A 25,709-nucleotide genomic window follows, 5' to 3' on the forward strand; every position below is an offset into this window, starting at 1 on the left:
CTTTAGGTAGTATAGACATTTTAACTATGTTTATTCTTCCAATCCAAGTGCATGGAATATATTTCCATTGCTTTATGTCATCATTGATTTTGCTCAATAAAGTCTTATAGTTTTCATTGTATAGGTCTTTCACTTCCTTGGTTAAATTTACTCCTAGATATTTTATTCTTTTTGTTGCAATTGTAAATGGGTCTGTCTTCTTGAGTTCCAGCATGAACTTTTTACAAGGGCCCAGGGATCACCAACAAAATATGCAGCAGAAAGACTGGTCTGGATGCCTGCCCAGTGCTGTGTGTTTTGAAATGGAAAAGGCTGGTTTCTCCAGGGTGTCACCCGGGCCTTGCTATGCACAGGTGGTAGGCAGGGCAGTGCCACTGAGGGCCAAGAGCCTGGATACGGCGTTGGAGGAGGGCCGAGTCCCAGCTCAAGCACTAACATAGGTACACTATCAAGCCACCGAATTAACCTCTCTGTGCCTTAGTTTCTTTGTCTGCATAGCGGGGAGAATAATCTTGGTGTTCTGAAGAGAAAGCCATGGCAGCACTTGGCGAATGGTGAAAGAGCCACCATGTTGGCAGCGCTGCTTCTCAGATGCAGAAACTGACCAAGTCACTCACAATCATGCCCCTAAGGAACTCCAAGGATATGATGACACCCCAGCACAGCGTCCTGCGGCTGGGTGTGGGGCCCGGGGCCACACAGTCGGTGGAAAGAATGTGTGTTTTGAAGCAACACACGCTTGGGTTTGAATCCAGCCTTGGCACACACTTTCTAGATGATTTGGAGGCAGGCTACTTAAACTATTTAAGCCTTGGTCTCTTCATATGTTTAGTGAATAACTCCCTCCTTGCTCAGTTGTCATGAAAATGAAATGTGAGAACCTCCCACATCAAGCATCCGGCATGGTCTGGAGTGAACAGAAACCGAGTAAACATCAGGAACCTTCCCCAATAAATCCAAACCCAGCATTCTCTTTCCACTGGACCACAGGCTGTCCCCTCTGCTATCAAACCAAGGAGAAAGCCAAAATACTTCAAGTCCTGGGGGATGGAGTCACTTAGACAACATTTAAAACATCACGGTGGCAAGAGCACACTCAGAAACAGTCCACTAGCCTATACCCCGGGACTTTACAAACTAATGATTTAGAAATGAACACAGACCATTAACAGAATTTTCAAGTCGATGTGCTCTGCTGGACTGTAGGCCAGTAAGGGTCTGCAAGAGCTGCAGGGGTACGAGAGAAGAGTTTTGTCTCATTCCACGTCTGGCTGCAGAACTGTTTCAAGAGCAAAACATGATTTGAAGAGCCATGTGGAATACCAGAAGTCAACAGACAATGACCTAGGTCCTGTTCCTGTTCAAAACAGATGTGAACACAGCAATAGCTTTGGAGCTCTAATTTTAACTGAACACGGCCATGAAAAAGGAACAGACGTGTTTTCTCAAGGAAGGCCACAGGAGCAGAAAGCCTAGTAATTCTCCTCTAGGTACACGTTCACTTACTGTTGGGCAAAGCCCCAGTCCTGCTGTTACTGTGAGAGTTCTATGGGGGGACAAGAGAGGGCCCTGGAGTGGAGGGAGCCCCTCTCCCAGAACACCGGCCACCTCTGGAGCAATGTGGAGAGAAGAGAGACTGGGAATGGGTGTGAGAGCCCAGCTACCACCACCGGCTTTGTTTCTCCAGGTCATGTTCCTTCACGACTTTCAACAGGCAGACGGAGTTCAGTGAGGAAGAATCCCGTCTGTGATACTGCCCACTGCAGAGAACTGAACGGACTTACTGGCATTCCCTACACTGCTCAAAGCAGGGTGGGCAAATCCCACAGGGCAGTTTCAGTTATCAAGGGAACGCATTGTAGTGCTGGGTAGTGACACAAAATCGCGTCTTGTATAAACCGACACAAGTCTTCCTTAACTATCCCCCAAGTTTCTAAGAGAAGAAAACTGGGGAAGTCCAGAAGACAGTGCCATGAAGGACAAGCAGGGATGTGAGGCCACAGAGAAGAGATTTGTAGCAGAGGGCAGTATGAACATAATAGTAAAGACAATAAAACAGCGATGCGCATTTCTATCTTCCTTTATAGTTTACAAAGGCCTGTCATGTACGTCCAACATTCTGGCTGTCAACACCTATCTGAAGGGCTTTGATGGGGAGGAAGGATCAGCTATCTTCTCTCTCCCCAGAGTGCAAAACCAGAACCAACAGGTAGAAGCTGCAGGAAGGCAGATCACAGCCTACCAGCCAGAAAACCTCTGCAGACAGCAGAGCGCGTCAGAGGTGGAACGTGCTGGCTGCGTGTCTACCTGTTTCCTGGTTCGTTCATTCCTTCACTTGGACAAGAAAATCATTTAAGGAGTGGCTAAAATGTGCCAGGCGGTGTGCTAGCCTGTCCTCTGGGGCTGGAGTCTCCTACTTCTCCCAGAGGGCTCAGGATGGGCGGTGCCGTCCCCCTACCCCTCCACAGGTCAATCACAGTAGGGGCGTGGAGAGGATTCCCAGAGGATGAATGCCTACCTGAGATTTTTAAAACATTATTTTTGTGAGCAGATAATATATGTATGTAGTAAAAAAATGTAAAGGTATAAAAACATATACAGTATTCAGCAAGGTTGCACAATACAAGATCAATACACAAAAATCAACTGTCTTTCTATACACTAGCCAAAAACAATCGGAAGGTGAAATTAAGAAATGTTCATGGAGGAAGACTTAATATTGTTAAGATGGCAAAAGTCCTAAATTGATCTACAGATTCAATGCAATGCCTATCAAAATCCCAACTGGCTTCACTGCAGAAATTGACAAGTTGATCTTAAGATTCATACAGAAATGCAAGGGACCCAAAATAGCCAAAAGACTCTTGAAAAAGTTGGAGGACTCAACAATTTCAAAACTTACTACAAAGCTACATTAACCAAGACCGTGTGGCACGGGCATAAGGACACACAGATCAATGGAATAGAATTGAAAGTCCAGAAATAAACCCTCACTTTATGGTTAACTCATTTTCAACAAGGATGAAAAGGCAATTCAGTGGGGGAAACAATGGTCTTTCAATAGACAACACTGGGACAACTGGTTATCCACATACCAAAGAACAAAATTAGACCTCTACCTCACACTGTATGTAAAAATTAACTAGAAATGAATTAAAGGCCAAAATTTAAGAGCTAAAACTACAGGGGCTGGCCTGGTGGTGTAGTGGTTAAGTGCGTGCGCTCCGCTGCGGTGGCCTGGCGTTTGCGGGTTCGGATCCCAGGCGTGCACCGATGCACCACTTGTCAAGCCGTGCTGTGGCAGCGTCCCATATACAGTAGAAGAGGATGGGCACGGATGTTAGCCCTGGACCAATCTTCCTCGGCAAAAAGAGGAGGATTGGCATCAGATGTTAGCTCAGGGCTAATCTTCCTCACAAACAAACAAAAAAAAGAGCTAAAACTACAAAACTCTTAAAAGGAAACACAGGTGTAAATCTTTGTCACCTTAGCTATGACACCAAAAGCACAAACAACAAAATAAAAAAAGATAATTGAATTTCATCAAATTTAAAACTTTTGTGCTTCAAAGGACACTACTAAGAAAATGAAGACAACACACAGAATGGAAGAAAATTTTTATAAATCATATATCTGATGAGGGATTAGCATCCAGAGAACTCACTAACCATTGTTAGTTGTTCTTACAACTGAACAATAAAAAGACAAATAACTGAATTCAGATCTTTAAAAAATGGACAAAGGATCTGAATACACATTTCTCCAAAGAAGATGTACAAAGTGGCCAACAAGCACATGAAAAGACGCTCAACATCAACAGTCATCAGGGAAATGCAAATCACAGCCACAATGAGACACCACTTCATACCCACTAGGAGGGCCATAATCAAAAAGACAGATAATGATAAGTGTCAGAGAGGATGAAGAGAAACTAGAACCCTCACACATTGCTGATGGGAACACAAAATGATGCAGTCACTTTGGAAAACAATTTGGTAGTTCCTCAAAATGTTAAACAGTTACAATAAAACGCAGCAATTCCACTCCTAGGTTCATACCCCAAAAAAACGAAGATGTATATTTATGCAAAAATGTGTATATGAACGTTCATAGCAGCATTAGTCATAATAGCCAAAAAGTGAGAAAAACCCAAATGACCATCAACTGACCATGGATATATAAAATGTGGATATATAAAATATATATTCATACAATGGAACATTATTCAGCCATAGAAAGGAATGACAGGCTAATCCATGCTACAACATAAATCAATCTTGAAAACATTATGCTAAGTGAAAGAAACCAGTCACAAAGGCCACATATTGTGTGATTCCATTTATACGAAATGTTGACAACAGTCAACTCTATAGACAGAAAGTAGATTCATGGCTGCCAGGGGCTGGAGGTGGCCTGAACAGGGAGTGACTGCTAATGGGTATGAGGTTTCTTTTTGAGGTGACGAAAATGGTCTGGAACTAGAGAGTGGTGATGGTTGCACAACTTTGTGAATATACTGAAAACTATTTACCTGTAAAAAGAAAACAGAAACAAAACCCCCAAAAAAGTATAAGTATACACTGAAAAGTAGGTCTTCTTCCCATCCACATCCACCTGTCACCCAGCTGCCTGGCCTACAGGCAAAGATTCTCTTGTGCATCTTTTCAGAAATACACATTTACAAGCATCTGTACACACACATGGTCTTCCTTTTTTTTTTTTTTAACACACATGGTAGGATCTCATAGACACCGTCCTGCTCCAAGGTGGGCCCTATCTGACTCCCACCCCCAGTCCTGCCACTCTGGGTCCTCGTGGCGACGCCCCCTTCCACGGGGGTGATGGAATGAGTGTTCAACAGAGTCCAAACACCTGGGTTCTAACCTGTGACCCTGCTCAGTCCACTTCCCATCTTGAGGGCTGTTGTGAGGCTTGTCTGTGTAGGTGGCTAACAAGCGTGTAACTGAAAGTCACTGGGGGCTGGGCTCCTTCAGTCTGGGACACTTGCTGGAGGTGGTGAGCGTGTAGCGACAAGAGGTGGCTTTTGGCTGGGCATAACAAGGCTCGAGGGTGCCAAGAGCCTGGAGCTGGGGGCCACACACCTCACCTGCAGGCACCCACTCTGTTCCTCAGACTCACTACTACACTCCTGCCTGGTCACTCTGGTTGGCGATAATGTCCCCAGCACAGGATGGTGGGGAAGGCTGCAGAGGATGATGGAAACGGTGATTTGTAGATGTAAAATGCTGTGCAAATAATTATTAGCAAAGAGAGCAGTGGCACAGTCTGGAATACTTCTGGGAGAGGTGGAACACTCTACATTCAAGCAACAAAACTCTGGGCTCTCAGCTATTATCAAACAGTCCTGGTGCTCCCTCCCCAGATCACACACACACGTTCACCATCCTCCTTTTGACCATCTGGTCCTTGGTGTCAGTTTCATTTAAGGAATTGCTGCATTAAATTGATGGAACATCAGTAAAACCTAATTAACATCCAGATTGAGTTTTTCCAAAGGAAGAGAGATCTGCAGAAAATAAAATACCCTAATAATTTAAATCCCACAGTATTCAAATAAATACTATGACTGAATATTACAAGTTGGATAATTTTAGTCCAGGGGAAAAAAAAAAACTATTAGAATCAGTCTATTCTTACAGACAACTGCTACTTCTAATGCTCATTCAAATCTATTCCCACCAACCCCTCACATTTATCACATGAGGAAACAGAGGCACTGAGAGGGCAGCTGCCTTGGTGAAGGTGAAGGCCAGTGGCAAGTCAGGTCTCAAACCTAGGCCTTATAACTCTTAGGTCCAGTGTGCTTATCTTCATATCACAATTGCCTCCTGATATCACATGATTCCCTGAATGGGGCTGGGAATGTAAACAGACAGAATAAAACCTTTTTATCAAGTGTTAACTCTCCATCCAACCATCCATCCATGCATGCATCAATCCATCCACCCACCCACCCATCCATCCACTCATCCATCTGTCCACCCACCCACCCATTCATCCATCCATGCATCCATCCATCCATCCATCCCTATGCATCCATCCATCTATCCATCCATCCATACCCATCCATCAATCCATCATTTACTGTGGGCCTACTATGTGTCAGGCACTATGCTGTGTAGGGGCACAGATCCTGCTCAACTGTTAAGCTCCATGAAAGCAGCGTCTGTGTTAATGACTCACCACTACATACCAGGGTCTAGCTCAGGTCTAGCCTGGTACACAGTAGATGTTCAGTAAATACTTACTGAATGAAAGAATGAATGAGTAAACCCTGTCCTCCAGAAGCTTATGGTCTGGAAGGGGAGACTGACATAAAGAGTGTGACATAATTCAGTGTTACCAGGGTCATAGCCCAGCCATGAACAGGGTAGAGCAGCTGAGGAGAGCTTGGGGGCCCATGCCGAGGTGTCCCCTACTCAGCTGGCAACAAGATCGCCTTGGTGGCTCCATCAGGGCAGGTTCCCTGATACAGAACCTGTTTCCCGAGCTGCCAAGGAGCAGAACGCAATGGGTGAGTCCTGGGGCTCCCTCTGAGCACTGGCACTTTCATCACGGAGGACCTCGAATTTCTTACCTGTGACCCTCTGGTCTCTAGAGCCTCAGGGTCTGAGTCAACTCTGCCAACACATCATTGTACTAATTTATTCTAGAGCTCTTTGAGCTCCCTTTTCTCCATTTCAACTTAACAAACATTTCCCAGGTACCTACTGTGTGCTAGGCACTGGGAGACCAGAACCTTCCAGGCCCTTCTTCGGGAGCAAGGTCTGCTGTTGAACCCTCCAGGAGCCCCAAGTTCATGGGTGCCTGAGGCGGGTCCTCTGGAGAGAGACAAATGAAAGCCAAGGAGAGCCCAGCACATGTGAGTCCGCCCTGGAAACATCCAAGAACTCTACCGATGGTTACCGAGAGGATGTTAAAAATAATTATCTACGGAAAATATTAGATTTGCTCTGGATTGTTCATTACATACAATGGCTTAATAGGACTTTTATTGAATAGCTGCAGAGCTCTGGGCCGAAATCAATTTGCCGTGCATTCGGAATTTTGATGCATGCTGTTGACTTCCACAACGCGGAGCAATTTGTAATCGCTTTGGCTCGCTGTTGTTTTCCAAGCTCCTGCTACATCACAAGCATTTATTTCTGACCACAAAATTACATTTATTCAACAGAAAGCAGCTCCGAGTCTTTAAGAGGTTAACTTCTGGAGTGCTTGGCTGCTCTCCAGCCCCCGTCGGAGTGGCGCGGGCGCGGTGGCACATGGCGGTGGCGGCAGCGCCGGGCGGGCGGCCGTGATTAATAGACTGCTGAGTGGGTCCCTTTCCACATGCACACGGCTCGCTCCCCTGCTTTCATAGATCATGGGCTTAGCCTCAACATATCTGACTGAAATTGAATTTGGCTTCTCTCTCAACCGTTCATTTCCTATGTTATGCAAGGTTATATCCTTTTCTGCATGAGCAGAAGCAAACCAGCTGCAGCTTTGGAGGAGAAAATGTGTTTTCAATTAGGAAGCTGGCCTGAATGCTGAACCACAGTCCTACTGCTCCCCTAATTGAGCCATCATGGAGCGAACCTACAGGAAGACAATGTATTCACCAGGCCTTCAGAGTTTACTGGAAGGTAATTAACACACCCCGTCCCTGTCACCACCATGACCATGACAATGGCCACCACCATCACCTCAACTACCACATGGCTGAAAAGGCCCAAGAGTCTGAAGATGGCCATGTTGGGTGAGAAGGAAGTGCCCCCAGGAAAGGGGTCAGGACAGCAGGCTGTGTTGGGGTCCTCGTGAAGCCTGCCCGTGCTCCAGCCAGAGCTAGTCAGTGTCCTCAGGGGGCCTGGTCCACTCCGTACCTGCCTGTCAGGGACCCTGGGCCCCAACTCACAGATGGCACTAGTGCCTGGAAAGGAGAAGCAGCCTCATTTTCCTTGTAGGGTACCAGGAACCTCGTGCAGAGCCTCACCCGCAGCACTCAATGAGTACGTGTGACAGGGCAGAAGGCGAGAGGGAGAGAGAAATTCAGCTAAGAACACCTTACTAAACCAGCTAGGGAAGGCAAGGAAGGTGATGCAAAGTCTAGGAGAAGACGCAGGCCCTTGAAAGCAAAGTTAGAAACAGGCTGAGACGATCAGGAAAAGAAATGAAGGAGGCCAACTTTCAGTTAGGTCTCAAAGGATGGAAACGGTTTTTATAGGTGAGGAAGAGCAAAAGGTCATAAAAACAGAGGTGTGACTTTAGGAGAAGGTCAGAGGCAGGAAACCACTGGGCAAGTTCAGGGGACAGTAAATAGACCAGTTTGGCGGGAGCAGAAGCCAAGGACACGAAGCCTGGAAACACACTTTAAAGCTGGACCATGGAGCTCCTTACACAGCGTTTAAGGTGCCTGTGCTGGCAGAGTCACAGAACTTGACCTAGAGGAAGTACCCTTGGCGGGAACCTCGCCCAGGGCTTCCTACAACTGGCTACACACGAGAATCGGGTGCGGACTTTGTAAAATTACAGATTCCTAGGGGGAGGAGTCCAGGCAGCTGAATTTCTGGAAATGTGGGTGATTCTCATGCAGCCAGTTGGTCCATCTGAGGAGCAGCTTTGGGAACCATCCATCTGGTCCAGTCTTCTCTAACACCACCCTGCCCACAACACTTCACGCAGCACTTGCTAAGTGCAGACACGACGGGGACATAAATACGTGTGCATGTGTGTGCGCACATACACACATACACAGTTCCTACCCTCTAGGTTTCAGAAGCGTAAGGCTTAGTATAGGGCAAGTTAACCTGTGTTCCAATAGCTAAAATATAAAGGCAGAATGTCTTCATGCTCAAAATCAAAAGGGAGATGCAAACAAAGCCCTGCCAGCAATGGGGAAGTGCGTTTTGGCAGGGGCGTTATTTTGGGATGACCTAGAGGCTCTGGCATTTGGGTTGGGCCATGAAGAATGGGTAAGAGCTGACCATGTCCCTGACAGGTGGTCCTCTGGCCTTTGTTTGAACACTCCCAGTGACGGGAAACTCACTCGTTCTTCTTGAACAGCTCTAACTGCTGGAAAACATCCCCTTCTGTTCTGCTGAAGACAGTCAACCCAAGTATCAGCGCATCGAGGCACAGGGGACGTTAGAGCTCTGGGGCTCCTTGCCGACTATCTTGCCCACCCACTCATTTTACAGATGGGGAAAGTCAGGCAGAAAGAGGCCCGGGAGTGGCCCGAGGTCTTGGGAGAGTGAGGGGCAGCGCCTGGGCCAGCTCCCGGGTCCTCTAGCTCCCTGTGAAATGTTCTTTGGAGTAGAGCACTCAGACCCTGCGGCTTTATTTAGATGTGGCCTTTAGATCTGAACACTTAAACATGTCACAGCGCAAGAGACATGGGCCACAGGACACCCTGAAACTCCTCGTCGCTTTTAACTAATCCACGGAATAGTTACCCAACTCAATCCATTCCATCTATTATTTGATTAAAATCTGTCCAATGGCCCTGCAAGTGTGCACAAGGCCTTTCTTTCCACCACACTCAGACCTCTCCTTTGGGCTGGAGCCCTTCAAAGCAGCTTACCACCCCTGCCTACAAGACCCGGCACGCCTGGCCCCCTCGGCCTTCTTTCTGGCTCCCGCCATGCCGAACGCGGTCCCTCCTCAGAGCCTTGGCACTTGCCCTGCTCTGCCTGACACTCTTTCCCCGGCTCTGGGCTTGGTTGGTTCTTCTCATCACTCAGGTGTTATCTCAAAGTCCCCCCCTGGGAGAGGCCTCCATGACACCTGTCTCTGAAGGAGCCACCTGCTCCTCTGCTCCACTCCATCTCCCCCCTCCCCTCCCTCATAGCACCTGTCACCATTTCACATCACTTCTTATGTTTATTTTCTGTTTCCCTCCACTGGAACACAGGCTTCAGGGTAGCAGGGGCCTTATCGCCTGTATCCACAGCTAGATCCTTGGCTCCTATTGGCCCAGAGCTGTACACAGCTGGCTCTCAAGAGGGTTTTACTGAACAAGGAAGCGAATGGAATCCAGAGAGTAAAACCTAGCACCAGAGGCAGCATGGGGCTCCACACGGCCCGACCGCGGCTCTGAAGACTGCCGGTGTGTTATGTGTACAGTGGACCTCCACTCAGTACAAAGGGAAGTTTCTGATGACTATCTAGATCTAGTCTCTCAGGTGGGCTGTGTCAGCAGGTGAACTGGGATGAAGTCACGGTCTGCAGTTAACCTGGGCCCCACTCTTCCAAGGGGCACAGGTCAGGTTGTAGCAGGGTCTGCACACAGTCATGGATAGTTACATACATGTGGGACAAGGCCTGGGTCACCAGAATCCACACAGGAGGGACTGGTCAGAAGGGGAAGGGGGCCTAAGGTGCATGTGCAAAGCGCTATACACGGATGAACATCACTTGTCCTTATCAAAGACCAGCGGGCTGACTGATGACGGAGGGGCAGAGGTGTCGCCTCCCCACTCCCCAAGCAGTGTCAGAGTGCCCCGGCCTCGGAGAACACGGCTGGGGTGCCAGACAGCCCCAGTCCTGTCACCATCACCTGTGTGACTTTGGGTAGTTTACTTACTCTCTCTGGGCTTAGTGTCCTCATCTACAAAATGAGAATGCTGCTTCCCCCAACCCATCCATTGACACCCACTGCATGCTCCCCAGGGCCAGGGACTGGGTACATAGGGGAGGCCGATACTTACAGAGAAAGTCTAGAGAGAGTGGTGGATGTGGCACAGTCACAGACGCAATGAGAAAAGCACTCTGAACAAGAGGACAAGATGCCACAGAAGAAACAGCACGACACCTTGGTTTGGACTGACAGTAGGAGGAGACCTCTTTGAGGGCGTGACATCTGAGTTGAGCCCTAAGGGATGAGCTGGAAAGGGCCGGACACGGACAGGGGGCTCGGGGGGACAGGGTGGGGCTGGGAGGTGGGCCACAGCCACGCCAGGGTACCCTGCAGGCTGATGTCAGAGTTCTGCATTTGCCTCCAGGGCACTGGGGAGCCACCGGAAGGCTGTACTCAAGGAATTGACTTGATTCCAGCTGATGCTTGCAGGAAAGATAGGGTCCGTGGAGTGGGTACAAGCTGGAACAGAGACCCGTGAGGGAACCCCTGCAATGGCCTCAGTGACACACAGTGGCTTTGGACAAGGGTGTGGGTGGTAGGGATGGAAAGAATCAGGCAGATCTGAGTACACTGTGGAGGTTGGATGGAGGAACGGGGGCATAGAGAAGAGAGAGGAGGCCGTCCTAGATCCCAGATTTCCTGCTGAGGTGGCTAGGTGGACTGGGGACCTATTCCTGAGAAAGGAAGGAAGGAGAGGAGGAAATCTCAGCAGGTGTGGAAGCTGGAGAAGGGCAGGTGGTTGTGGGTTAAGAGTTCTTTCTGGTTTACTACCTGAGAGATAATAGCAAACAGGCTGTCTCCTATAAGCCTGGAACCCAAGAGAGAAAAATCTGAGTTTTCCGCATATACAGACTGAGAGATTATACAGCAAAGAATGCCATTATTCAGAGGTCTGAATGAAAAGCAGAAACTGCCCAAGGAGACTCAAAGGGAAAACCCAGAGGGCACAATATCACGGAAGTCAAGAAAAGAGAATCTATCCAGAGAGGAGTTGTCAGGTGGGCTGAATGTCACCGAGGTGAGAGAGCTGAGGATAAGAGAGTCAAAGGGCGGCCACCAGCCTGTGGGAGGTTGAAGAATAATGGGTACACACTCAGGAGGGAGACAGCTTCCGTGGAGAAGCTCAGCCGAGAGGGCTCTCTCTCTTTCTGTCTCTCTGTGTCTCGCTTGTAGGAACGCTGAGGACAACAATCCCAAGACTAGCAGAGACTGAAGACACAGGAGAGGGGATGACTGCAGGACTGTGGTTCCTGAGAAAGCCAGAGAAGGTGGGCCCCAGACCCCACGTGGAGGGAGTGGTGTTTGAGGAAGGGGCACTTCCTCCCACAGTGAAAGCCAACGGAGTAGACGGATACAGTCTGGAGGAGGGGCAAAGCAGCAGTACCTCGCCTTCCAGTACCGTGAAGACGGGGCCAGCACACGCTGGAGAGGCACCTACACCGTGCTCAGACGCGCTAAGGGTCCCACAGATGCCATTTTGAACATTATCACAGGTGTGCTTCCCCCTAGCCTTCCCAAGTGCATGGCCTCGCCGGAAGCATCCATTCATCTGGAGATTAAAATTTATGGTAGATGAAATGCAAGGAGAAGGGAGAAGATACACTTCAGCTTCTGACGCGCAAAAATAGCAGTGTGCTGATTGCCTTGTAGGCACAAGTACTTCTTTTTGAAAGAAACAGTTGATACTTACAAAAGAATATATAAAGTATAAACAACAAAATTCCCACGGCTTTTGAATCCTCTTTTGCACCTACCTATGATAACCTCTACTCCGAATTTCCTCTTTATCCTTTTCTTTATGGTTTTATTATGTCTGTATCCCCACACAACATTGGCGCAGTGTTGCACATGTCTGAACTTCATTCCCTTTCCCTTGCTCTGCTGTGTTCCACCATATGAACACACCCCTCTCCGCCTACTCTTCCTCCTGCTGATGGGCCCCTGGGTCACTTTCACACACTCCTGAACCGGCTTCCGGGCCATGTGCAGGTTCTTTAGGGCACTCACAGGAGAGGAACTGCCGTGCCGGGTCTGTGCTTCCTCAGCTTTGGTATCTGAGGCCAGACGGGTTTTCGAAAAGATTACTCCAATTTACACTCCTATCCTTACTTCTGACTTTTGGCCAACTTGATAGATATGAATAAGTTGCATTTAAATTATTTTAATTTGCATTTCCATGATTATGAGGTTGAACATCTTTTCATATATTTATTGACCATTCTGATTTTCTCTTCTGAGAATGCCATTCATGGTTTTTGCCCATTTTCCTACTGGGATATTTGTCTTTTTCTTATTATCAGGTAAAAGTTTTTTTATATTTTCTGAATACAAATCCTTTGTCAAGTATGTGTGTGGCAACTACCTCCTCTTGGTTTGTGACTTGTGGCCGAGGATACCCGACAGTATGGCCCTAGGGGGCACCATTCACATCAGAGGCATTTGATCTTTGTTATGAAAAGGATTCAGGTGGGTCTGAATCTTTATGACAAGTTTCCAACAGAGAATGTAAAGCGTCTTGAGAAAGGTGGAGCCTTTTTCTAGTTCACACAAAGGGAGAACTGAGCTAGCAGTGCCCGGGGCTTATCTTTTCACTTTCTTTCCATGGTGGGGCGGGGGAGCTTTCACTTTTAAATTTTAATGTAGTTGAATGTAACCCTTTCTTCCTTTATGGTTTCATGTTTAAGAGATCCTAAGCAACCCTAAGTCATCATATTCTATATTTTCTTCTAAAAGGTTTAAAGTTTTGCCTTAAGTCTTTATGTGTAATTTGCATTTGTATATGGTGTGAGTTAGGGATTCAATTTCATTTAATTCCATAAGGACAACCAATTTGCAGAGGACCATTTATTAAAAAGTTCACCCTTTCCTCACTGATGTGCAATGCTATCTTTGCAGTATATCTAGCTTCTATATATGCACGGTCAGTTCCTGATTTCTTTATTCTGTTCCATTGGTGTATGTCTCTATCCCTGTGTCAATTACCGTAGCTAATAATCTGATAGGGCAAATCCTCCATTTTCTTCTTATTTACTATTATCTTCACCTTTATTGACATTAGCTCTTGCAAATAAATTCTGGAATCAGCTTTTCAAGTTTCATAAAAAATCCTGTCGGAATTTTGACTGGAACTACAATTACTCACTCTATAATCAATTTGAGTGGAATTGGTATCTTTAATAATAGTGGGAATTCCTATCCTTGAATACCTTCTCTCTTTCCATTTAAATCTTCTTTAGTATCCTTCAATATAAATGTTATGTTTTTATGCAGAAAGAGTTCCTACGCATTGTTATATTTTTCTAGGTATCCTCTATTTTTGGTTGCTATCTCCAATGGTATCCTTTTCCAGTTGGCTGTTGATGTAGAGGTATGTAACTACTTCTGTAAATTGATTCTGTACCTAGCAACCTTGTTACATAATTGAGGCTCACTTGAAAAATGACAGTTTCATTTCTTCTGTTCTAAGACTTATACTTTATTTCTTCTTCTTGTCTTCCACGCTAGCTAAGCCTTGCAGTGTTAAATAAAAGTAGCAACAGTAGGCATTCTTGTTTGGTTCCTGATTTTAAAAGGAATGTTTTTAACATCACAGAGTATGATGATTGATGTAGGTTTTGGAGAAATATCTTTTCCCAGGTTAAAGAAGTTCCCCTCTAGGGGCCGGCCCCGTGGCGTAGTGGTTAAGTGTGCGCGCTCCGCTGCTGGCGGCCCGGGTTCAGATTCCAGGTGCACACCGATGCACTGCTTGTCAGGCCATGCTGTGGCGGCGTCCCATATAAAGTGGAGGAAGATGGGCACGGATGTTAGCCCAGGGCCAGTCTTCCTCAGGAAAAAGAGGAGGATTGGCGTAGGTGTTAGCTCAGGGCTGATCGTCCTCACACACAAAAAAAGAAGTTCTCCTCTATTCCTAGTTTCCTGGTAGTTTTTACCATGAATGAATGTTGAATTTTATCAAATTCTCTTCCTATAACCATTGAGATAATTTTTTCCTCTTTAATCTGTTAATGATATTAATTTGAATTAATAAATTTTTCTGATGTTAAAGCAAAGAGCATTCTTGGGTACATGAATCTTGATGGATTCAATTTACTAATACCTTTTTAAGGACTTCTACATATCTATTCATAAATAAGACTGAATTTTAATTTTCCTTTCTTGTACTGTTCTTGTCTGGTTTTGGTATCAAGGTTATACTAGGGACTAGTATACGAGTTAGGAAGTGTTCTCTCTTTTTCTATTTTCTGAAGGAATTTGCAAAAGATTAGAACTATCTGTTTCATGAATGATTGATAAAACTCTCCCATAAAACTGTCTAGACCTTGCGGGAATAGTTCTGCAATAGTTATAAGGCTATTCAGGGTTTCTACTTCTTCTCTAATCAGCTTTGGTATGTTATAGTAATCTAGAAATTTGTCCATCTTGTCTAGGTTTTAAAATTTACTGGCATAATATTGATTACAATATTCCCTTATTATCTTTTTAATCTCTGCTGCAGCTACAAAGTTATCCTCGTTTCCATTTCTAATCTTTTTTTTCTTGATTAGGAAGGTGGTTTGTCTATTATAGTAGTCTTTTCAAAGAACCAACTTTTGGGCTGTTTCTCTCCTGGGTCTTTTGTTTTTTTCATTCATTTTCATGCTTATACTTTTCATTATTATTATTAATTATACTTATTATTTCCTCCTTCCTATTTTCTTTGAGCTTATTCTGTTGTACTTTTATAACTTTTTAAGCTGGATGCTTAGCTCATGGATTTTCAGTCTTTTATTTTCCCTCTAACATAAGCACCTAAGTTATTTCTTAAGAGGATTTTCCTTCCTGAGGACCGTTGGTTTAAGCACCAGCTCCCCTACAGCAAGGAGGGGTATGGCCTAAGCCAAGGCCTTACCCCCTCGACCTTCTACACCAAGACCCCTCTCAGAGAGAGAAGCGGGGGTGGGGGTGGGGGGGCGACAATTTGAAAGACTTAGAGAGTGTGGGTGTCACTTTCCTGAAGGGATTGTCTAAATTACTGGACTAAAATAAGCCTTAAATTGGATTGACTGTTTAGGTTATTCCCCTTCCCTCTACTAATCAGTTGGTTGGGCTTGTGAAACACACAGACTTAGGTATAGCAATAAAGAAATAAATCTGATTTCAGAGTGAGTTAAATTTGATGACTTTGCTATAATAATTATGAGTAATCATTACCATTATAGCATTTCAAATTTTTCTACCAAAGACAACAAATACAATTATTTACTAGTTTCTTCTAAAAGTATTTCCTGAGCCTATCTTCTGGGGTCCCTTTCACCTTATTAACAGCAACACAACCTAAAGAAAGGATAGGGGCAAAAATGTTTTAAAAATCGCCTCCAGAGGAACCCCACTGCTCAAGCATCTCTTCAGTGACCATTTTTGAGAGCCCAATACTTTTCAGTTCCAGCTACTGCGTTGGGTGCTGGGAATGTGATGGCCAACAGGACAAGACAGCGGTTGCCTTCACATACTTACGGACTAATGGGGAAGAGAGACAAAGTGACAGGTGGTTCTCAGGCACAATGACAAATGCTGTCACCAGTAGCATGGGGTGCAATGAAAGCACATCGTAGAGGGGACCTGGCCTATCATTTGGTGTTTAGAGACCTTCCTTGAGGAAGTGACACCCAAGCTGAAGTGACCAGGTAAGGTGGAAGGAGGAAGGAGAGTTTCAGGAAGCAGGCCAGCCTGTGCGAAGGGCTGGAGGCTGGCGAGGATGCCCAAGGCACAAGGGCCTGGCACATTCAGAATGGCTGCGTGTCAGTGAGGGGGCGCAAGCAGTGAGAGGAGTCTAGAAAGGTAAGCAGTCATGGAATCGTGCGGGTCTCACAAACCACAGGAAGGAAGGCATCTGGATTGACACCGAGAACCACTATGGGGGGGTAAGTGGTACTCTGGCCAGGTTAACGTTTCCCATGACATTATAACATCACATATAACATTCCTGCAGGAACTCTAAAGTCCTCTGTGAATTTCTTGTTGTCTGAAAACTTAGTTTTGTTTTGTTTTTTCTTTTGGGGATCTCAAATAGGGACGCAATCTATACAGATTCTGAGGCAAAGAACATGTTTTCACTGACACCGTACATTTTTCCAAGGGGGACTCAGATACCTTGGGATGAGCTCAAAGAATATACCCGAGAAATAAAATCGCATTCCACAGACACTAATGAAGGGTCCAAGAAAAAGCCTTTGATACAGAAGGCGGCTTTTTAGAAAAAGCAGCTGAATGGATCCTGCCCCATCTAAACACCAAGACATGCCGCCTTCTGGCCTTTCTCATCAGAAAACCGACCCTGGCAGCGAGGTCCCCATCTGCGGTTGCCCTCTGCCATGAAAGTTCAAAATCAGAAACAAGGAGGATTTAGTCTCTTCTACTCAAACTGGCTTACTAGAAAGCACAAATTATTTAATGTAAATATAGCAATTAGCAGAGACTTGGCAAATATTAATTAATGGTGCTATAAAAATATTTACTTTTCAAATAGCCTTTAAAAAAATGGGAAAATTGGAAGCCTAGATGTCTCTCAGGTACTTCAAATTTAATAAATCCAGAACCAAACCCAGTACCCGTCCAGAATGTCTATAAGATAACTGGCTTAGATTCTTAAAAAAACCCACAAAACTCAACGTAATAAAAAACAATAACAAAAGTGAGAGGGGATGGAGAGAGTGTTCCATAATATAAAGACAAATATCTATATATATATCTCCCCAAATGCAATGTATGCACCCAATGAGGCCCCAGTTGGGGGCAGGACAGCTATAAAAGACGTGTTGGGGGTGACTGGGGGGATTTGATTTTGACTGCATATCACCTAACATGGATTAGTGTTATCTTCCCAGGTGTGATACTTTGGGTTACTGTGGAAATGTTGGGAACGTCCTTCATTTTAGGAGACACATGCAGGTGTTGAAGTGTGTGGTGTGCACTACCCGAGACTTACTTTCCAATGTTCAGCAAAAGGCGGGTGGGGAGCAAATGTGGCAAAATGTTACCAAGTGGAGAGGCCGGGTAAGGTGAGGCTCAGGTACTTGTTATACGGAGTTTCTCCTTTTACGTAGATTTGAAATTCTTCAAAAAGAAGGAGAAACAAGCAAACAAGAAGAAAAGCGCAGTGAGCTAATTCAGCTAGGGAAATCCGAAGCCAGTGGGCCCCACAAAAGCTGCTGAACAGGTTGAAGAAGAGATCAGACGGAGCGTGGGGAGGTGTAAGGTGCCGGTCTGACTCACAGAATGAGATGTAACTCTGGGGAAAGGGCAATTCAAGTCCTTCCAAGAGCCGGGCCCCTGATACCCTCCTGTGCCTGACGGAGCTAAGGACAGGGGCGTCCTCGCAGGACATTATGAGCAGAGAGAAGAGCCCGGCTGCACGGTCTACAACCTTCAGCCATCACCAGTGGCCCCCGCTGCCTTCATCTTCTGGCATGGTCCCTCACTGCCCTGGCGCCTCCTCTCGCCCCTGCTGCCATCTCCCTGATTCACCTCCTTCCTTCCCTCATCCTCTGCTGTCACCTGCATGCTGAAGAATGTGCCAAACCGTAGCCTCGACCTCTTGCTCTGGAGCTCTGGGCCCAGGATTCCAGCCTCCTCAGCAATGTGGCCAAGAGGGGACCCCACTCAGCCTGCCACCTCCCATCACTCCTGAACTTGCCACCTCACTTCCCCGAATCCTGCCCCTTCCCTGTGCTGTGAACTGGGTAGTTGCAAGAACATAAAATTCCTAAGATCCCACCAATATGGGTGCTTTACAGAGATTTTAAAGCCTTGCTGCCTCTTCTCAGTATTATTATGACTTCCATCATTCCAACGGGAGAAGCTAAGAGCCGGGAGTGAGTAACTCCACAACAATAACAAACTTTCTGCTTTTCCAAAATTTAGATTCTCTGTGCAAAGGGCTGGGAAGGAGCTGGAGTGTCACCCCTCACCCACCCGTCATCTTTGTGGACACTACTCCCGTTAACAGTAGCCAGGGCATGCGTCTCAGATGACTGGCCGCCCGCCTGCCATCTTGCCGAGTCCTTCTCTGGAAGGACCTATTAGACAACTTTTCCTTACACTGAGCCCAAACTTATTCCTCACGGCGTCTACCTGTTCTTTGTTTTAAGCCTCAACCAAGCGAAATTTCTCTTCCCCCAGTAGCCGTACGTGAAAGCACCCAACCGCCTCACTCCATCCTTCCACACAGGAGGCCTCATGGTGGCAGCAGCCCCAGACCAGCTCAGGGGCCAGGGAGCTGGAGGAGGATCGTGAGCTCCTAAAGGCCGCGGTCTGAACAAGCTCAGGCCACTGCGAGAAGCGCAACCGCGCCAGCCGCGTCTCCCCTGAATCCACCACTTTCTTACATTCTGAACATGGCTTTGCCTTCATGTGGGCTTTAACGAAGACCCAGTGGAAACACCACATTGAGAAGCATATAATCTGCACCGACGTTGGGTCGGGGCAGCTGGGAAGGCTCCATCTGGGTAAGCACCTTCTGTCAATGGCATTTATTCAATGAGAATAAAAAGAAAGTGCGATGAACTATGAAGAGTGGCTCGGGACATAAAGTAAACATAAACGCTTACCTCCCCTTGGAAGCTCTTCAGCAGTGGTGCTACCTGCTTGCGCAAATCCTGGAGCAAGAGCGGTGGGTCAGGAAGCAGCCAGTGGGGAAGGAAAGAGAAGGGAAACATCCGTTAAGGCCTCCTAAGCACAGCTTTGACTTCAGCGATGATTCTCATTATACAAAGCCATCCTGACACACCTCTCCCGTCCCGTTCCTTCATTCGTACGACACACATAATGCTAACTGGTGCTCCACAGTTCAAATGAACTCACTTAGAATACCACTAGATTTTATTTCTACATACACCTCATTTTGAATTATTAGTCTCAGATAATTTGCTTAGAATAAAATAGCACATTATAATGTAGGTCTGACTTGTTTGTATCTGAAATTGATTTGGGCCACTATCCTGCATTTCAGCTGTTACTTTTGAGCACCGTTAGTGGGAGATACACCTGTTTTGAATCCATGTCTGAAAGAGTCACTGCAAATTTTATCCCAAGCCACCAGTACCCATTTCATGACAACAGGACATCCCCAAGGAAAGTCCATATGATCTCCTCAAGAATATTTTATTTAAAATGAAGCAAATGACTAATGTATAGCATAGTGATAATAGTCAACAATACTGTATTATAAAATTCAAAGTTGCTAAGAGACTAGATCTTAACTGTTCTCAACACAAAAAAGAAATAATTAGGTGACGTGATAAAGGTGTTAGCTAATGCTATTGTAGCAACCACACTGCAGTATACACATGTATCAAACCAATACTTTGTACACCTCAAACTTACACAGTGTTACACGTCAATTATATCTCAGGGAAAAAAACGAAGAAATTGAGAAAGTACTTCAAATACTTTGAAAGGACTCAAGTAAGGTGACTTCTTTACTGAGAGATGGGGCACATAAGGTATTCACTGAGCATGATCTATGTGCCAGATCAGATTCAGTGAGTCTGGGCCACGGCCTAGGCAGCAACCTTTTTCAAGTTCCAAGGCTGACCTACACGCCCAACTGAAACTGACTCGTGCCAGTAAAGATGGACACACACCAATCAAACAATAACACGGGGAGAAGATACAACGTTATTTCAGGAAAAGAGCCCTTTGCTGTGGGCAGAACATAAGAGGCATGATAATGCAGATTAAGGAGGTGAGGAGCAGTTTCATAGAGGAAGCAGCATGTGAGCTGGGAAGTAGGCGGGGTTTTTATGGGTAAAAACAGGAGAGGGCCAAACAGGTCAGTTCTTAGTACGCCTGTCGGCTCGTCCCACCTCCAAACTGCCAAGAAGAGCCGCCGTCAGATACGTGAATGCTACTGGGCAAACGAGAGTCTGGACTTCTCTCCAGAGCTCCTGGGTCAGAACCAGAGCAGCAGGAGCTGGGGGGGAGTTTCAGAATACAAAGGCAGTGGGGAGAGTTGGACAGCCCTGATTCCAAATCCTCGTTCGGCCGCTCACTAACTGCAGGAACACGGATGCCATAGCACCTCCTGAGCTCAGTTCCCCAGCTCCAACGTGCCTAAGGATAATTATGTCTTCCTAGTAGGAGAAGGAATAAACCTGTAACCAGTGGCACACAGGAAGTGCTCAATAATGTTAACCACATTATTTTGAGTAACAACATTGCTGTTATCATCTAAGGAAAAGCTTTCCAGCAAAGCTCAAGTTACCCTAAATGGATCTGGGTGCCACAGAAGGCAGCATTCTCTGGGACCGGGATGTTCTAGCATCACACAAGGGTGGATAAAGAGAGAACTCACAGAGGGGTGGGGTGATGACCATGACCCCTTGGCCTGCCCCCTCTGAGATGCTGTGATTCCCTAAGCAGCCCCAACTCTGGGCCTGCTCAGCCCCTGAGGTGAGCCGCCCTAGTCAGCCGTCTGGACACACAGGCATGTTTGCACCGGCTCTTTTGGTAACTGACTGACAGCCCTCTGTGTTCCTTTAGCCAAGCCCCTAAATCAAAGGGCCCCACGTCCTACCCTCTGACACCAGTTCGCTCACTCACCAGCTCGCTCCTTCACCGGGAGCGACCACCGCAGCCCCGTTCCTGCAGTGTCAAGAAGAGTGGCTCCAGGCATTCTGTGTGCGACCCCGTGTTCTTTGTGGCTTTCCTCTGGACCTGGGCCCTTAACTTTTTTGGGTCACGAAGCCTTCTGAGAATCTGAGGAAAGCTACTGACCCTTCCCTGAGGGGATAAAACTCTGCAAATTACTTCACTGACGCCTTCCTAAAGCCTGCCCACAGAATCCAGTTTAGGATCCCTGTTCCAGCCTGTGCTATTTATATTTAAATGTAACAATTTATATTTAAATGTAACTTAATTAAATTTTAAAATCCACTTCCTTAGTTGCATGAGCCACATTTCAAGTACTCAGCAACCACACGAGGCTGCTGGCTACCCACCGGACGGCACAGAAACAGAGCATCTCCTTCGCTGCAGAGTGATCCATTGGACAGGGCTGTACATAGCTCTTTGCCAAACACAACTACCCCACATTATTTTGTACTGTAACCCTGCAAAAGTATTTGATCAAGAAGTATTATAATTTTCCTTTTAATCGTACATTTTTCTACAGGTTGCTTTCCTACAGGTAATCCCATTATTTCCTTGGAGCAGTCAATACTTTTGTTCCTCCAATGGATCATCTTCTATATTCTTAAACCAAGTTCAACGACAAAAAATAATCAAACTCTTTACTAGTCTCTTCTTAAATAAATAAGGCTTTCTGTGGTAAGCACCATAATGCCCCCAAAGATGTCCAGGTCCCGATCCCGGGAATCTGTGACCACATGAGGTTACATGGTAAAAGGGACTTTGCCGATGTGATTAACTTAGGGATCTTGAGTTGGGGAGATGATCCTGGATTATCCGAGCAGGCCCAATGTAATCACAATGGTCCTTAGAAGAGGGAGGTGTGAGTCAGAGAAGATGTGATGATGGAAGCAGGGCTCAGAAGGATGTAGGGCCACAAGCCAAGGAACGCAGGTGGCCTCGAGAACCTGGAAAAGGCAAGATAACCATTCTCCCCTGGAGCTTCCAGAACAGAGCCCTGCCGACACCTAATTCCAGCCCAGTAAAACCCATTTTGGACTTCTGACCTCCAGCGCTCTCAGATGATAAACTTCTGTTGTTTTAAGGCACCAAGTTTTGGTAGTTTGATATAGCAGCAATGGGAAAACAATAAACTATCTCACTTAGCCTACACCGAAAGAGAAAGTGAGGGGAAAAGGGGACGAAGAGGGCGAAGAATGGTGGAAGAAAGATTACTGTTGGATCTCAGGCAGGGTCAGTGGTAAAGCCTACTTTTTTTTTTTTTTTTTTTGAGGAAGATCAGCCCTGTGCTAACATCTGCCAGTCCTCCTCTTTTTTTGCTGAGGAAGACTGGCCCTGGGCTAACATCCGTGCCCATCTTCCTCCACTTTATATGGGACGCTGCCACAGCATGGCCTGACAAGTGGTGCGTCGGGTGCGCACCCGGGATCTGAACCAGCGAACCCTGGCCGCCGCAGTGGAACGCGCGCACTTAACCGCTTGCGCCACCAGGCTGGCCCCAAAGCCTATGTTTTAATCACGAGGAATCAGCCATGCTTCTCTGTCAGTCATGCTTCCTTGGCAGCCACAGTAATGACCTGGAAAGTCCAAATATGAGAAGTTCCTTGTGTGCGAGGGTGACACAGCCTGGAGTCTCTGCAGAGGGGAGGTGAGGGCAGAAAGAGCCCTCAGGACTCTGTGAGGTGGCCCGGTCCCCTTCCTCCCCACCTCCCTGGGCAAGGACAAAAGGCGGATGATCTCACGGAACTACTTTGGTCATAAACGGCTAACACGAGGTGAGGGATGGAGTTTGTTTGCTCTTTGTTTTCCGAAAAGGCTGACCTTGATGAAGGCAATTCATTAATGAAAGGTCACTGTACTGTCCAGTGCTCTTGCCGACCAGCGGGGTGCTAGGGTACGCACCCAAGTGGGTAAAGAAGAGCTAACAAACTTCCGTGAAGCCAGCCAGTACTGACACACATCCACGGCGTGCAACCCTGGCTTGCACAGATACATAACAAATCTTCTTCTCAAAAGGCCACAAATCTGTATTAATCTAGTTTTTAAAAATAAGATGTCAACAATTCAAGGATGATAACCTCAACGTGACACTTGTCGTTCAACTGTCAGCAGGAACTGTGGCCCCTCCCAGGCCTGGGCTTCTGGAAGGCCCTTCACTTTTCAGGGAGTTATGGCTGAGCACTGCCCCCCGCCCCCCGCAGGTAGTCTGGGAGCCCCGGGGATGAGCTGCTGGACTGCCCTCCCATATCTGACAGCAAGTAGCACCTGGTGGCCCTTGGGCTCTGGAGAGGGCCTAAGCCTTCCAACATGCCTGGGTCTGGATCTCGCAGAACTGGAAGCAGCCAGGCCCCAGGGCAATGGGATACGTTTCCTATTGCTTCTGTCAAGGCAGCTGTGACCACAGGTAGGAGTGCATCCTCTTCCTTCCAGACTGGGGTTGCTTGAAAGCAGGAATGGGTTTTAGTCGCCCCCCCATCTTTAGCATCCAATGTGGGGCTGGGCGATAATTTGCCGAGGAGACCTAGGCATGAGAGGTTCTAAAACTCCAGAAGGTTGGACTACCGAAGTGGTCACAATCCACGCCAGGTCCGATGTTCCTTTTCCTGGAGGGGCCAATCCCACCCACAGCAGCCCACTCCCCACACTGTACACCCAGGAAGGCTGCAGGTGTGGCCCCTGGCTTGCTGCACAGGCACCCTCTGTGGCCCAAGGACCGGTCAGCAGAAAGACCGACTCGAGCTGTCAACATGGAACTGCTGCCGAGGGAGCGAATGTGATCCAAGGCTGCACCTGCAGGGGCATTTATCCCTGTGTCCTCCACGCCTAGAACGGAGCCTGGCATGCAGGGGAACGCCTGAGACATGGAACGGCTGCACGAGCGAATGCACGAAGAACAAACCATCTCTCACAGCGCGTCAAGGGCAGGGCGATGAGAGAGCCCACTGGACACACACCCTCAAGGCTGGGCTCCCCAGTCCAAGCCCGTGCTGTCCAACAAAAATACAGTACCAACCACCCATGCAACCTAAAATTTTCTGTAGCTGCATTAAAAAAGCAAAAAAAAAAAAGAGATGAAATTAATTTCATTTAACTCAATACATCAAAAATATTATCATTTCCCATGTAATCAATATAAAACTTATTGAGATATTTTACATTCTTTTTTGGGGATTATGTCTTTGAAATATGGTGTGTACTTTACACTTCAGCACATCTCACTTTGGACGGGCCACACGTCAAGTCCCTCCTCCCCCCACCCCATAGCCACATGTGGCTGGTGGCCACCATACTGGGCAGCTCGGGGCTACTTCAGGAACCCAGGCTCTCCTGGGAGAGAGGGCCAAGGCTGGGGAGCCCTCTCAGACAGTCAGAGGGAGGGATGAAAGAACAGGCATCAAGAGAAGCGGGGGAGAGCCGAGAGGAGAGAAGGCAGTTTCAAGAAGGAAAAGGTACTTACATCAAATGTTGCCACAGGCCTGAGGCCGGGGAAAATTACCAGCTTTAGCGCCAGGGGCTTCCTGGTAGCCTGAGTGCATCTCACATCGCATCTCGCATCTCGCGTAGAGCCGGGGGTGGAAATGGGCCTAGGAGGGGCTGAGGTGACAGAGTTCTGGGGAAGAGGCTGCGGTGAGAGTCAGGAGAGGGAAGATGGTAGACACGGTTTGGGGATTAGCGTCTCTGGCAGAAATTAATGATAGTTACCATGTAGTATGCCAACGTAAGGGACTGACACCTAGATTTTACAGATGTGGACACCTGAGGCTCAGAAAGGGAAGAAAATTTGTCCAAGGTCACACAGCCAGAAGAGTTAGCATGTAAACCCAGATCTCCAAGGCCTGTGTCACAGCGAGATTTTGTAAAGAAATCAATCACGTTGGCTAGGTGTTGGTGTAGGGATGACATACAGGGGCCACATGGACAGCAACACGGGGCAGGCACACACATGTATCACTCGGAAGTCTTACAATGGGCCCAAACTCAGAGGGGAAACGGCGAAGTTGAATGGGGTCACGGAATGTGAAGGGTGGCAGGCCCAAGGCATTTGAGACCACCGTGGAGAAGAGACGAGGAGGGAGAGCTTGTTGGGGGGAGGCCTCGGGTGCAGGTGAGAGACCCAGGCACCCTGGAGTTCAGCCCACAAAACAGTGCCTCTTACTAGGCTCGCCCCCGGTTGACCCCAAATCCCGCCAGCCTGGCCTCACAAATACACCAGCTTTGAGAAGTACAGGAGATGACAAAAGTACTTCTATATTCTATTAAGCACTCCAGGAGGGCAGAAGAGCCACACCTTGCCTCGTGATCATCAACAAAGTAAACTCATCTCGCTATAACCAACCCACTATACTTTAAAAATCATTTCTTTGGGCATATTCACGTCTCATGATAGACCTACTAAAGTAACGTTTTAGATATTAAAGGTGGAGGTGTGTGTTTGTACTCACACACG

General features: G+C 47.0%; 1 protein-coding gene across 11 annotated transcripts in view; it reads right to left on the reverse strand.

Moving 5' to 3' along the window:
- The window catches only part of CUX1 (cut like homeobox 1), a 375,717-nt gene that overhangs the window by 185,304 nt on the left and 164,704 nt on the right, over positions 1-25,709 (reverse strand). For all 11 annotated transcript variants that reach the window (XM_058569068.1, XM_058569067.1, XM_058569066.1 and 8 more), the window contains exon 3: positions 19,222-19,269. In XM_058569068.1, coding sequence (XP_058425051.1) covers positions 19,222-19,269 — 48 coding nt within the window. The remainder of the gene's footprint in view (positions 1-19,221; positions 19,270-25,709) is intronic.

This window comes from Diceros bicornis, chromosome 26, assembly GCF_020826845.1.
Source record: "Diceros bicornis minor isolate mBicDic1 chromosome 26, mDicBic1.mat.cur, whole genome shotgun sequence".
Lineage (NCBI taxonomy): Eukaryota > Metazoa > Chordata > Mammalia > Perissodactyla > Rhinocerotidae > Diceros > Diceros bicornis.